Consider the following 14,961-nt stretch of genomic DNA (forward strand, 5'->3'; position numbering starts at 1 on the left):
GATTTTTATGAGGATTCAGTAAGTCCAGAACAGCATCCTGACACACAGAGACCTTGATTATGAATTAATATGGACCCTTTAATTATGAAATGTTGGCTGGGCGCGGTTGCTCACACCTGTAATCCCAGCACTTTGGGAGGCTGAGGCAGGAGAATTGCATGAACCTGGGAGGTGGAGGTTGCAAATGAACTACGATTGCGCCACTGCACTCCAGCCCTGGCGACAGTGTGAGACTCCATCTCAAAAAAAAAAAAAAAAAAAAATGTTTGAGACAGAAAGGATCTCTGAGACCACCTAGTCAGGCTCCTACTCCTACAGGTGTGAACACAGAAGCTGGTGACTTACCTGAAGTTACAGCATTCCAGCTAGAAGCCAGGCCACCTGACTAGGAGAGTGCAGGCCATTGCTCTTTGCCCTGACCCTGGCAGGGTTCTACATGCCTAGAGTTCTTTTTTTTGCTACCCAGTGAGGCTTCCCTGAGGGCCGTGCTAGACAGCCTTCATTTCTGCGGTCGATTGGTCATTCGATTGACAGACACACATCAAACACTGGGTATGCCCCAGCCTTGTGTCAGACACTGGAATACAAAGATTTTTAATTGTCATTTGCCAATTTTATTGCCAACGTATACAATTTTAATCATTCAAAGAGAGGTTGTATAGCATTGTGGCCTTCCCAGGTTCAAATCCTAGCTGTGCCTCTTACAAGCTGAGTAACTGGGCAAGGTACTTTGCCTCTCTGTGCCTTGATTTTCTTACCTGAACATGGTGATGAGAATGGACCCACCTTGCAGGAGGCAGGTGATTTGCAGGAGTTTATAAAGCATAGAAAGAGCTAGGAACGATGCCTAGCCCTTAGCAAGCAGTACGTAAGTATTAGTTGTTATTATGTTTTTAGAACACTGTGTTGTCCACATAAAATATATGGCTATGTAATTCAGGCCCCTTTAAAAGTCTAAGATAAAAATGCACAAAGAGATTGTAAGAAAGAATATCTGAAGGAAATGGATTGTTTTCTAGGCTGGGGGGGTGGGGCGTGGCTCTGGGGACAGAGCCTCACACAACACCGCATCACATGAAGTGGGCCACAGACGTGTATCTGGGACTCCCTGGAGGAACGACTGGCTTCTGGTGGTACCACCTACATTTTTCTTTTTCTTTTTCTTTTTTTTTTTTTTTTTAACACCTAGACCATTTCTCAGGATTCTTTTCTTCTTTTTTTTTTTGAGACAGGGTCTTGCTCTATCTCCCAGGCTGGAGTGCAGTGGCACAATCTCTGCTCACTGCAGTCTCGATCTCCTGGATCTAGTGATCCTCTTGCCTCAGCTTCCTGAGGAGCTGGGACCACAGGTGTGCACCACAATGCCCAGCTAATTTTTTAAGTTTTTAGTCACTATGTTGCTCAGCTCAAACTCCTGAGCTCAAGCAATCCTCCCGCTTCAGCCTCCCAAAGTGCTGGGATTTCGGGTGTGTGCCACTGTGTCTGGCCCACCTCCAGCTTTCTACAACCCTAGAATGTCTGAGCTGGGAGGGACCTTGAGTCTTCAGAAAAGGCCCTTATCTTCCAGGGTCAGTGGTCCTCAACCCTAGCTGTATAGAAGACTCACCTGGAGAGCCTGCAAAATTCTGGTGCCAGGGTCCCTTGAGCGGATCTGGGGAGGTGAGGATGAGGCGGACATTTGTGTTCTTCAAAAGCTCCCAGGCGATTCTTATGTGCATCCTAGACTGAGCACCCTGTGAGGGGCCGCCTGCTTCATGACTACAAACTTCACCATCCTTGGTCCAAGCTCAGTTAATTAATGAGTCTTTTGGGGTCCAGGGATTTTCCTGGATGGGTTTCTTCAGGCCACAGTAGTTACCTTATTTATGTATTTATTTATTTAGCACAAAGCACGTGTGCAGCACAACTCTATGAGACTGGTATTATTATTATCCTCATCTTACAGACAAGGCAAGTCCACAGAGGACATATACCTTGCTCAAAGTCACACCCTCTGAAGCACCACAGTGGGGATTTGAACCCAGGCAGCTGGCGCCTGAGGCCTTGCTTTTCCCGTCAATGCTCTAGTACCTGGTGTGTGGCCTCACAGGTTCCCAACTCTATTCCAGACCTGGGAGGCCTTACTGTTGTGTGGAAGGCAATCAGGCAGGTGTTCGGAAGCCCAGGGGGGTGACAGAGTCAGGGGTTGATGGTGCTGGAACCCATTTGCTTCTCACAGAGGAAAGTCACATTTCTCCAAGTCACAAGTACATACCTCGAACCCCTGCTCTCCCCAACCAAGAGATCCTGGGGCCGTGGACAGGGAATGGCAGCCTCTCCTCACAAGGACCATAGCAGCCTAAGACACGACCAGCGGAGTGGGTTCAGTGGCCTTTTGTAGCTGAAGAATCATAGCATATTTAGAGATTGTGACTTGCTGAATGTAACATTGAAATCTGTTCACTGATAAAAGCCACTCTTTTTTCAGAGCTCATAGACATAGCATTTCTAATGCCTTAGAAACATAACTATATGAAAATGGTCATCACATCTAAAACTCTGAAGAAATTGGACATGAATGTAAAAAATAATCCTTTCTTGCATATGTGTGTGCTGACCACCATGTGTGTTGGCGGCATGGGTATCATGGTGACCATTACTGTTTCTGTGCTCGGGTGCAGAGGGGGGAATATTGCTGGAAGCTTTGTTTGGGCGGGGAGGTCTCCCAGTAGCGGGGCGGTTCCAGCCTCACCCGGCAGCTCCTTAGAGCAGGGATGTCCTTGGGGATAAATATCACCGAATGTTTTGTCTTTGTGCATATTTTTCTCTAATCAAGGAAAAGTTGTCGAGACACTCTTCATCCACAGAAAGGCCATTTTGTTCGGAGTTACCCACTGTCCTTAATCAGGAGTTCATTCTTTAAATAGCTTTGTTGCTGTTTCAAAAGGCTTTGGCACTGATTGGAAATCTCAAGGTTGTTGTTGTTTGTGGTGTGTGTGTGTGTGTTTCAAAGCCTTTCTGACTGAGTCCCTCCCTTTGGGATATTTTTGAAGTCTGGGAGGGGAGGAAAGAAGCAAGTGTAGAATTGCAGATGGAGTGACTGAGTGAGCAGTTCCGAGGCTGAGGAACAGCACGGGTTAGAGAGACTATGACATCGGACCACACCATGTGCAGCTCCTTTCTGGGCAGGCCCTGGGACCTTGCAGGCTGAGCTCCAACAGCCAGGTCCCAGTCCTGGCCTGACCAGGCTCCTGAGAAAGGGTGGGCAGGCCCTCAGCATCCCTGGGCTTACAACGCCCACTAGGGTGGAAGGTGGAAAGTCACATTGCCAACAGTTAAGAACCTGGGCCTGGCATCACGGTGACCTGGGTCTGAACCCTGACTTTGCTCTTTCTTGTACTTATATTTCCAGGCCTAGTACTTAACCTCCTAGACCCATGAGACTCTTGGCTATAAAACAGATGCAAGGCCGGGTGCAGTGGCTCATGCCTGTAAACCCAGCACTTTGGGAGGCCGAGGCAGGTGGATTGCCTGAGCTCAGGAGATTGAGACCAGCCTGGGCAACACAGTGAAAGCCCATCTCTACTAAAAAATACAAAAAAAAAAAAAAAATTAGCCAGGTATGGTGGTATATGCATGTAGTCCCAGCTACTCAGGAGGCTGAGGCAGGAGAATTGCTTGAACCTGGGAGATGGAGGTTGCAGTGAGCTGAGATTGTGCTACTGCACTCCAGCCTGGGTGACAGAGGGACACTCTGTCTCAAAATAAAAAAAGATGCAAAAGATGCAAAAATACCTCCCTCCCAGACTCAGTGAGACCCTGCCTACGAGTTGCTTCACCCAGTGCCTGACTCATGTGGGTACCAAGTACACCAGAGCTGCCTCGGAGGGACTGGCTCGTCATCTCTCAGTCATGGCAAGGCAGGAGGGCACTCTCCTGACCAATGGAGAGGCGGGATGTTGCTAGGGCTAGATGGGACACTCCTCCGAGGCTCTTAAGTGTCTGAAAAGGATTGCACCCCTTACTGAGATGAAAATGATTAAGGAAAAAAGCACCTGAAAAGAAGCAGTGTTCGAGTAGACTCAGCCCCTGCTAAGTAATCTTTGCAGAACTCAGTGTAAAAATGAAAATGTGGGCTCCTTAGTTTAAGATGATGAAGAATTTCAAGATGGGGACAAGAGCATGAAGCATGGGCACTTCTAGGCTGGGTGTGGGATCCCCAAAGCCAGCCCTGGAGGGAGCTGTCTCTGGTGAGAGGCATCTTGCCCTTCTGATGTCCTATTTCAGCTCCTGCTTCTGTAGATTGAATTAATCCCCATGTAAGGCCATCTCATTGTTGATCTTCCTGCTGTCTTCCTGTCCCCCAGGGCAAAAATAGAGGAACATCTGGCCAGGGTGGAAGCAGTAACAAAGGAGATAGAAACAACAGGAACCTACCAACTGACGGGAGATGAGCTCATCTTCGCCACCAAGCAGGCCTGGCGCAATGCCCCGCGCTGCATCGGGAGGATCCAGTGGTCCAACCTGCAGGTGAACTTCCTGAGACCCAAGCGGGAGAGAGCTGGAGGTGGCCAGGCCCTGAGAAGATGGCTTGGAGCAGCCACACACAGCTGTGCCCAGACCTCCCAGGACCGAAGCCACAGCCCCAGGTCCTCCCTCACCTTCCTGAATGTTGCGATGGGGGCCCTAGGGTCCTCCTCTAGAAGCTGTGAATCCTGTTTCAGCACCAGGGTTTCTAGCTGTGCCCGCACTTCTCTGTTGTGTTAAATTCGGGAGACTAAACGCCATCAACAAATTAAACCACCACCTTGTTTTTGTTACTCTTGAGGCCGTGGTGCTGCAAGAGATGTAGTTTTCCTCGGATGTTTGAACTCTTGGCTCCAAGAGAACATTTATTTAGCCTAGCCTCCTAGTCATCCTTTTGTTGGAGAATCGTTGGTTGCAGGATAATATCAAAAGCACTTGAACAGAGAAAGTGATTAGAACTGCCAGTGAAACCGACTGGCTGTGTAATACGTGTTGCTGTGGCAAAGGACCTAGCCTGGGGCTGTGGGAATCCTGATTCATGGTGCTTTCAAGTCAGGTTTTTTTGGAATTCTGGCTTTGCTGAGAAATTTTCTTGGAATTCTGGCTTTGCTGGGGTCTTCTGAGTGGGGTTGCCTGTGCGCCCCCAGAGGGCAGCCATGAGATGAGAGTGGTGGGTGCGGACGAGAGGATGCACTCTCGTGAGTGGTGTTGAGTCCCAGTTGGCTTCTGATCAGCCTCAAAGCCTCTGTCTGCCCAGTCTTTGATGGGCATGGTCTGGGTGGGCTGTTGCAGGTCTTCGACGCCCGCAGCTGTTCCACCGCCCGGGAGATGTTTGAACACATCTGTAGACACCTGCGTTACTCCACCAACAACGGCAACATCAGGTTGGCGCACCTTTCCCAGGGCTGTGGAGGGGCTCGCTGTACTTGAGAATCTCAGCCAAAAGACTGCTGGGTCTAGGGGAGGCATCTCCAGCTCCAGGAGAAACCAGGGAGAAAGAAACAAGAGAAAGACTCTGGCTTCTTCAGGGACCTCCAGTAGTGAGCCCAGCCCCTGTGAGCTCAGTTCCCATACGCAGCCCATGCCCTTGGTTTCCTTCTGACCTGGAGCCGTTTGGAGGGGATGGAGGATCTTTGAGAAGTAACTGCTTCACTATTCAGGGTTGGGGCTCCCCATTTTTAGAAGGGATAGTAGGTTGCCTTCCTCTCCCAACCAAATAGGTCAAAGCTAATAGGACTGAACAGCCCATTCGGCGATTCATTAATCTTTTTTGTTCAGCAAGCACTCAATGCCCACCTAATGCAACCCAATACAGGACTAGGCTGGGGGAGCAGGGGGGAGAGGGGGCATGGGGGGTAGGAGGCAGAGTGACTAGGACCCTAAGACACTGTTCCAGCTCCCATGAACCTAGGACCTGCACTAGACAAGCATCCAGCTAACTCGACTGTAAGGAGGGAGACATGCAGCAAGCGAAAGACTGCGGGAGGGCGGCTAACCCTGCCTGGCGGATGGGAAGGCCCCCTTGAGGGGGTGGGCCCTGCCACTCAAGGGAGGGCAGGAGGAGAGGGCGTGTCGGGAGGCCAGCTCAATCAGCTCGGGATCAGGGGCTGCAGAGCAGGTATGGTGGACGATGGACGGGGAGGTAGGGCCAGTGCAGGATGATTGGGCCCCCTCCAGGGCCAAGTGATAAACAGCACTGTTCCTATCCCTGGAAGGTCGGCCATTACCGTGTTCCCCCAGCGGAGTGATGGCAAGCACGACTTCCGGGTGTGGAACGCTCAGCTCATCCGCTACGCCGGCTACCAGATGCCCGATGGCAGCATCAGAGGGGACCCTGCCAACGTGGAATTCACTCAGGTACCCAGCCCAGCCTCAGCCCCCAGCCCTTGGGGCAGGGAGCCCTGTGGTGAGCGAGTGACGGAGTGGAGCCCAGAGGAGACATGGTGCCCAGGCTTGCAGATTCACGGGGCCTGTCTTGTTCCCCAGCTGTGCATCGACCTGGGCTGGAAGCCCAAGTACGGCCGCTTCGATGTGGTGCCCCTGGTCCTGCAGGCCAATGGCCGAGACCCTGAGCTCTTCGAAATCCCACCTGACCTTGTGCTTGAGGTGGCCATGGAACATCCCAAGTAAGAGGGCTGAGGGTGCTGGGGGCAGGGGTTGAGGGTGCTGGGGGCAGGGCAGAGGGTGCTGAAAGCAGGGGTGAGGGTGCTGGGAGCAGGGGCTGAGGGTGCTGGGGGCAGGGCCGAGGGTGCTGAAAGCAGGGGTGAGGGTGCTGGGGGCAGGGGTGAGGGTGCTGGGGGCAGGGGTGAGGGTGCTGAAAGCAGGGGTGAGGGTGCTGGGGGCAGGGGTGAGGGTGCTGGGGGCAGGGGTGAGGGTGCTGGGGGCAGGGGCTGAGGGTGCTGGGGGCAGGGCCGAGGGTGCTGGGGGCAGGGGTGAGGGTGCTGGGGGCAGGGCCGAGGGTGCTGGGGGCAGGGGCTGAGGGTGCTGGGGGCAGGGCTGAGGGTGCTGGGGGCAGGGGCTGAGGGTGCTGGGGGCAGGGGCTGAGGGTGCTGGGGGCAGGGCTGAGGGTGCTGGGGGCAGGGGCTGAGGGTGCTGGGGGAAGGGCCGAGGGTGCTGGGGGCAGGGCCGAGGGTGCTGAAAGCAGGGGTGGGGGTGCTGGGGGCAGGGGCTGAGGGTGCTGGCGTGGGGACAAGTCCACATACAGCCCTTCTCTGACCCTAAGTGAGGCTCCAGCCCCCAGCCCCCAGCCCCCTCCCTGTACCTCTTCTAAAGCCCAGCCAGCACTGGGCAACACTCAGGGGACTGGCTTTTAAGGACTCGTTTGTCACTGTTAAATTCTGTAGCAATTCTGCATGGGCATCTTGGACCTCAGGCTTAGGCAAACGTGTTGCTTCTGGGGGGAAGCAGAGGCGTAGGCGGTTGGGGCCCCAGGAGCTTAGGAAGCAGTGGCTGCAGGAGAGGAATGCAGTGAGATTCTTGAAAGGAGCAGCCCAGGCCTCTTCTGCTCTCCTGCCAATGCTCTTAGCGGTCCCTCCCCTGGCTGTGGGGACATACAGGGCTCCAGTGACTTCAAGAGCCCCACCGGCCCAGCCCCTGCTCTAGGAGGTTCTCATAATTGCAAAAATACCTCTGCGTATTGAGATTCACTGTCTAGCAGGCATTGGGCTGAGCTCTTCTTCCTGGCCCTTGAATGAACTGAGTTCAGTCCCAACTCACGGCCTTTGCACGCCATTTCTTCTGCCTGACATGACCTTTTCTTGGAATTTTTCTGCGCTCATTTCTTCTTATCAAAGGGTATTTCCTATAATGTCACCTCCTCTGAGAAGGCTCGCTGACTACTCAAGCTAGAGGAGGCCCTCTTACCCTCAGTCTCACACGTTATCTTGTTTTTATTTCTTATGTATTTGTTTACCTGTTTATAATCATCTAGAGTCTAGACATTACACTATAAGCTCCTTGAGAGTGGAGCTCTTTTCTTTTACCAATATATACCCAACAGCCAGCAGGATGCCTGGCACATAGTAGGTGCTCAGTTATAAATATTTGTGGAATACATGAATATGCAAATGAGTGCTATTACCAACTTTATAATAATTCCATGAATTTGGTGCTATGATTTCTCTTCTGATGATGGGGATGCAGAGGCTCAGAGAGGCTAAAAATCATCCCAAGGTCACACTGCTAGTCAGTGGTGAGGCAGAACTTGAACCCCAGCTTTCTGACACTGGAGTCCTTAATTGCTCTGTTGTGTATTTATCCCAGAGCCTGGCGCATACTTGATGTTTAACATATATTTGCATGAATGAATGAATGCATAATTTAGTAAATGGCACCCAGTGTGTCCAATACATCTCTCTGGCTAGGATGAAAATCAACTCTTGGAAAGGAGTTTCCTTGGTTGACTCTTTTTCTGAAGGTTTTTTCTTGGTGGGCAGGTGGTGGGGACAGTGGGAGGGCAACAGTGCAGCCCCCACGACCAGACATGATGGTTCACACCTGTAATTCCAGCACTTTAGGAGGCTGAGGCAGGAGGATTGCTTGAGGCCAGTAGTTTGAGACCAGCCCAGGCAACATAGTGAGACTTAGTCTAAAAAAAAAAAAAAAAAAAAAAAAAGAAGAAGAAAGAAAAAATTAATTGAGCCACCAGGTGGCACATGCCTGTAGTTTTAGCTACTTGGGAGGCTGAGGCAGGAGGATCACTTGAGTCCAGAAGTTAAAGGCTGCAGTGAGTTCTGATGTGCCACTGCACTGCAACATGAGCAACAGAGCAAGACCAAGTCTCAAAAAAAAAAAAAGTTAAATGTTTCTGCCTTTCCCCCAGGTACGAGTGGTTTCGGGAGCTGGAGCTAAAGTGGTATGCCCTGCCTGCAGTGGCCAACATGCTACTTGAGGTGGGCGGCCTGGAGTTCCCGGGGTGCCCCTTCAATGGCTGGTACATGGGCACAGAGATCGGAGTCCGGGACTTCTGTGACGTCCAGCGCTACAACATCCTGGAGGTAACACAGGCAGCCCCTCTGGCTGGCTGGAGGTGTGGGCCTGGGGGTGGCTCCAAGACTGACTCTCCCACGTCACTCTGCCTCTGTAGGAAGTGGGCAGGAGAATGGGCTTGGAAACGCACAAGCTGGCTTCGCTCTGGAAAGACCAGGCTGTCGTTGAGATCAACATTGCTGTGCTCCATAGTTTCCAGGTACGTCTGGAGTTTTGTGAGTCTGAAGACTTTTCGGTTAGAAGGTCATCTGATCCAGAGACTTGTGTGATGCTGGATTTCCCCTCCAACATCAGTCATTCGTGCATGCCTGCATCAGACAAGTGGGAAGACCCAGTTAGTGCCAGGCATGGTGCTGGGATACAGAGATAAGTCAGCGGCTTGCTCACTCTAGACGTCTAGCTACAGGCAGCTCCTCACCTCCCAAGACTGTTCAGTCCCTGCCCTTGAACACTGAATCCTGTCCTCTCTCAATCGCTCGGGGACTTTACTCCCGAAAATTTCCCTCTTCTCCCTCCGTATCATCAGTGTCTTTCTCTCTGCCGAGTCATTCCCAGCAGTGTTCAGACAGGCTCTCCTAGCCCCATCTCAAAGCAATAAATGAATAGCTAACCACATAACTCCTCCCAAACCTCAGGCTCCCTCCAGCCTCTGCTCCATGTTTCTGCTCCTTTCTACAGCAAAACTGTGTGGAGATCTCACCGTGCTTCCTCATCCGCCCGCTGCTCCAGTCTGGCTTTTGCTCCCTGCCACTCCTCTGGTCACGCTGGAATTCGTCCCGTTATTCCCACCACAGGGAAAATCATCCCCTGGCTGGCCCCTTCCCTTCACGCAGGTCTCAATGGCCACCTCCTTAAAGAAGCCCTCCCTGACCATGGCATGTAAATTGACACCCTCACCCCACTGCCAACCTATCTCTCTGTGCTAGTCTTTTAACCATTCTGTTTTTCTTCGTAAGACTTCATCATACAGATCCTGGCATTATATAGGACATTGACTTTCTTTTTTCTTTTCTTTCTTTTTTTTTTTTGTTTTTGAGACGTCATCTCACTTGGTCACCCAGGCTGGAGTGCAGTGGTATGATCACAGCAGCCTTCACCACCCAGGCTCAGGTGATCCTCCCACCTTAGCCTGCTGAGTAGCTGGGACTACAGGTGCACACCACGCTTGCCTAATCTATGTATTTTTTACTGAGATGGGGTTTTTCCATTTTGGCCAGGTTGGTCCTGAACTTCTGCCTCAGCCTCCCAAAGTGCTGGGATTACAGGCATGAGCCGGCTTGTTTTCTTTATCGTTTTGTTTCCCCCACTAGTATATAAGCTCTGAGGGACAGGGACCTTGTCTCTCTGTTTGATGCTGCACCTCTAGCCTAGAAGAGTGTCTGGCACACAGTAGGTGTTAAAATAATATGTCTTGGAAGAATGAACAATGAGAGCCACATCCACGTTCTGGCCTGGCACTGGGTCTTCAGTCCTTGTCCGATGCCTGCATGAATGGGTGATGCTGGGAGAGACTGATGAGCTGTGGCTGCTCTTGCTTGCTGTGTGAGAGTGATGACGGCCTCCACCTCCTCTTAAGCCCACACACCTGGTAGGCTCCTGTGTGGGGCTGAGTCCTCTGGCCCATCTGCTGCTCTTACTCATATAAACACTTCCCTTCCCTGTGGGAAGGAGGCCTGGGATGCTACATCCTAGAAGATACTACTTAAGAAGCCACAGCCATTGCCATGAAGCTGACAGACACCCTGGAGACCCCACCACTGGGCAGTCATTCATTCTTTCAGCAACATTTTACACAGCATTTGCCTGGTGCCGGGTACTAGGCTGGGCCAAGGATGTGAGTGGTGAGCAGACCACAGATGAGCACACACCGTTCCCCACAGCTGGGTCACCCTGTAGCAGATCTCGCCTGTGCTTGACGGGGGAGGGGAAGATGGAACAGGAAGATCCCCCCGCCCCGATGTCTCCGGAAGGGCTGGCCTCACCCCACACATCCTGACTCCTGGGGACTCCCAGAATCAGCCCTGATGCTGGCAGGATGTGGATGCGTCCCAAAAAATCCGTGAGCCTCAGCTGTCTCCTGACTGTGGCTGACTGTGTCCTTCCATTGCCTGAGCGTCTCCAGGATTTCCTCACCACCCTCCTTCAGGGTAAACTTCAGAAGTTGGCCCAGTTTCCTCCTCTGTAAAATGGGGATAGTTACAGTGCCTCCCTCACCTGGTGATTGTAAGAGTTAAGTAAAAGCATATGCAAAATGTTTAGCTGTCCCGCCCAGCCCACAGGGAATAGTCAGTACACAATGATTTTCTTACTATTTATTATGTTGTCATCACAATCGTGGCAACCACTGAGATTTTTTTTTTTGGAGATGGAATCTCCCTCTGTCACCCAGGCTGGAGTGCAGTGGCGTGATCTTGGCTCACTGCAACCTCCTAGGTTCAAGCAATTCTCCTGCCTCAGCCTCCTGAGTAGCTGGGATTACAGGATTGTGTCACCACAGTCAGCTAATTTTTGTAGTTTTAGTAGAGATAGGGTTTCACCGTGTTGGCCAGGCTGGTCTTGAACACCTGGCCTCAAGTGATCCACCTGACTTGGCCTCCCAAAATGGTGGGATTACAGGTGTGAGCCACTGCACCCGATCCCTAGCTACCATTGAGCTTAGAATTGGTCTGGCACCCAGGAGTCACTGTGTCTTGGAAGAATAAGTGAATGAGAGCCCACATCCATACGAGTGGTAGCTGGGCTTTTATATACACATATGTAACTGACATATTTCTATATAATTTTACAAGGCATGGCTGGACTTCCAGGCCTGATCCCAGGTGGGTCCTCTCGTGCTTTCCTGCCTTGACTTATGCAGTGCCCTCCACCCCCAACCAACTTGTACCCCTCTCACAAGACTCCCTCCTCTCAGGGGCTACTCCTGAGATTCCCAAGCCTTGGGCCTCTGTCTGGCATTGGATCCTCTCTGCCTTCCCAGCACCTTTGCCTGCCTCAATCAGAGTTTCTAGCAGGCCTTGTGAAAATGACTGATTTTCCTCGGCTCCCCAGTTAGACTAGAATCGAATGCAGAGAAGGGATTGTCTTTCCCTTCGATAACGCTGATGCCTTATGCAGTGCCTGGCAGGCGGAAATTGTGAGAGCAGCTAACATTGATTCGGCACTTACTCTCTTTTGCTTATTCCAGTTTATTGCATCCTTTCAACAACCTCATGATGTAGGAACGTTTTTTTTTGGAAACAAAGTCTTGCTCTGTCACCCGTGCAGTGGCGCGATCATGCAGCCTCGACCCCCTGGGCTCAAGCAATGCTCCTACCACATCAGCCTCCCATGTATCTGAGAGGGCGTGTGCCACCACACCTGGCTAATTTTTAAACTGTTATAGCGACAGGATCTCACCATGTTTCCCAGGCTGATTTCAAACTCCTGGGCTCAAGCGATCCTCCCAAAGTGCTAGGATTGCAGGTATGAGCCACTGCATCTGGCCATTATAGGAATTCTTATCCTTCCAATTTGACAGATGAGGAAACTGAAGCTGAGGGAGATTAAAGAACTGATAGCTCAAGGTCACATGGCGAATAAGAAGCCAGAGTTTAAACCACTATGTTAAAGAAATTGCTCTTGACTGAATGTCTCTTGACTGAATAGAGGCCTGTGGCTGCCTCACTGGACCATTCCATGGGGTTAGACCCCACAGCTCATCATTTCAGACTGTGAGTGATTCACCTCCCATATGCTGCGGTTCTCCTAATGCTTCAGACCTCCCCACGGAGGGGTCTGGCTCCTTCTTGGCTGAGGAGGCTACAACCCCAGGGAAGTGACTCTTAGAACTATCCACTCATAAGTGGCTGGGATGGTATTTCCTTTACTTGCTGAAAGGCGCTGTGGTTTGAGTCTGGGAGACTTGTGGGCATGGATGGATATTTCCCCCAAAGTATTAAGGGAGGCCCCCCTGGGACCTCTGCACTGACTCCGGCTAATGTGCTTTCTTGGACTCCTTCTGAGGCTCCACAAGTGCCTTCCCTTTGGGTGTTTACTCTCAGCAGGCAAGGAGAGGGCCTCCCATGTTACAGACCGCCAGGCCTTCCCGGGCACCCCTGGGAACCCTGCAGCCACTGGCCTCTCTCCCGACTGCCTCACACCTCATCTCCTTCCCCTTCTTGCCTTCTGATACAGAAGCAGAATGTGACCATCATGGACCACCACTCAGCTGCAGAATCCTTCATGAAGTACATGCAGAATGAATACCGGGCCCGCGGGGGCTGCCCGGCCGACTGGATTTGGCTGGTCCCTCCCATATCTGGGAGTATCACCCCCGTGTTTCACCAGGAGATGCTGAACTACGTCCTGTCCCCTTTTTACTATTATCAGGTGAGGAGCCTTCCTGGCCTCTCCCTCCTGGGGGTTCAGGTGTGGCGCTGTGTGTGTGTGCGCGTGCACCTCATGCTTACACATGCAGGACCCAAGGGGAGGCAGGGTTATGTTGTGAAAGGTTTCCAGGCCCTACTCAAGGATGCTGAGTAGCCTTCGTGTGTTTCCACAGAGAGTGGCACTGAAGGAAGTGTCTTCTGCTGCACCGCTAGTGGCCTGTGGCTCAGGCGGTGTTGGGGGGGTTCTGTCATTACACCTGTTTCCACAGAGTGTGGCACTGAAGGAAGTGTCTTCTGCTGCACCGCTAGTGGCCTGTGGCTCAGGCGGTGTTGGGGGGGGTTCTGTCATTACACCTGCTTCCACAGAAGCAGAGCGCTGAGGGAATTGGCTGCCGAGACAGACGCTATTGATTCTGCCACTTCCTAGCAATAGGGTCTTGGGTGGTCCTTTCACCTTTCTGAGCCCTGATCTTCTCATCACTAAAAGGGATGGGCTTCCCTACATGCCAAGGGGTTGTGCGGATCGCAGAGCTGGTATATGGAACAGCTCAGCCTAGTGCCCAACCCAGAGTGCATTCAGTAGCCATGAGCTACTGAGACGAGTTCATTTTGTGCCAAAAAGGATTTGGGTTAGATTTCAGGAAGAGCTTCCTCCATTGAAAGGTGGTTGTGGGTGCCTGCATGTCCTGGTCACTTGCCTGTTGTAGTAGCAGCACCTCTTGCTCTCAAAGGTGTCTTGTAGGGACTGTACATTATGTCATCTGCCAGGTAATAAGATGCTAAAAGCAAAAGGGGGCACAGCCTGTTCCTTCCAGAAGGATGCTAATGAGAATAAGAGTCAACCAACCCTTCAATGTGCAGGTGCTATGCCGGGCATTGGAGCGGCAACTCTGGGGGAGACGCAGCCACAGCCCTCTCTTGCAGGGTTCAGTGACAGGGATGGGGTACAGACCAGCCTTCTCTCCTTCTCACCAGTTCATTGATGGTGTGAAGGGTCCTCTACCACTCCATCATCCACAAGCCAAGCCGAACTAGGACCCCACCCTGCGCTCATATCTTCCTTCTTTTCTGAAGGTAGAGGCCTGGAAAACCCATGACTGGCAGGACAAGAAGCGGAGACCCAAGAGAAGAGAGATTCCGCTGAAAGTCTTGGTCAAGTGAGTGGAGTAGCTAGTGGTGATGTGTGAACTGTGTCCCTTCCTTCCAATCAGCCTCCGACTCTAGGCCTCACAGGGCAGGGAATGGATATTCTTTTTGCTTTTGTTTTTGAGACAGGGTCTCACTCTGTCACCCAGGCTGGGGTGCAGTGACCCGATCACAGCTCACTGCAGCCTTTGCTTCCCAAGCTCAAGTGATCCTCCCACCTGAGCCTCCTGAGTGGCTGGGACCACAGATACAAACTACCATGCCTGGCTAATTTTGTTTATGTTTTGTAGAGATGGGGTCTCGCTATGTTGCCCAGGTTGGTCTCAAACTCCTGGGCTCAAGCGATCCTCCTGCCTCAGCCTCCCAAAGTGTGGGGATTACAGATGGGAGCCACTGCACCTGGCCGGGGAATGTATATTCTTTGTGGAGTTTGGCTCCCCAAGGTCCAGTCGCC

At 51.9% G+C, this 14,961-nt stretch overlaps 1 protein-coding gene across 2 annotated transcripts in view; it reads left to right on the forward strand.

Annotated features, from left to right (window-relative positions):
- NOS2 (nitric oxide synthase 2) overlaps nucleotides 1–14,961 on the forward strand; it is a 44,706-nt gene that overhangs the window by 14,158 nt on the left and 15,587 nt on the right. For both annotated transcript variants that reach the window (XM_078373998.1, XM_054256185.2), the window contains 8 exons: nucleotides 4,347–4,509; nucleotides 5,299–5,390; nucleotides 6,222–6,363; nucleotides 6,493–6,632; nucleotides 8,828–9,002; nucleotides 9,092–9,193; nucleotides 13,168–13,362; nucleotides 14,436–14,518. In XM_078373998.1, coding sequence (XP_078230124.1) covers nucleotides 4,347–4,509; nucleotides 5,299–5,390; nucleotides 6,222–6,363; nucleotides 6,493–6,632; nucleotides 8,828–9,002; nucleotides 9,092–9,193; nucleotides 13,168–13,362; nucleotides 14,436–14,518 — 1,092 coding nt within the window. The remainder of the gene's footprint in view (nucleotides 1–4,346; nucleotides 4,510–5,298; nucleotides 5,391–6,221; nucleotides 6,364–6,492; nucleotides 6,633–8,827; nucleotides 9,003–9,091; nucleotides 9,194–13,167; nucleotides 13,363–14,435; nucleotides 14,519–14,961) is intronic.

The sequence above is a fragment of the Callithrix jacchus genome, chromosome 5, assembly GCF_049354715.1.
Source record: "Callithrix jacchus isolate 240 chromosome 5, calJac240_pri, whole genome shotgun sequence".
In the NCBI taxonomy this organism is placed as follows: Eukaryota; Metazoa; Chordata; class Mammalia; order Primates; family Cebidae; genus Callithrix; species Callithrix jacchus.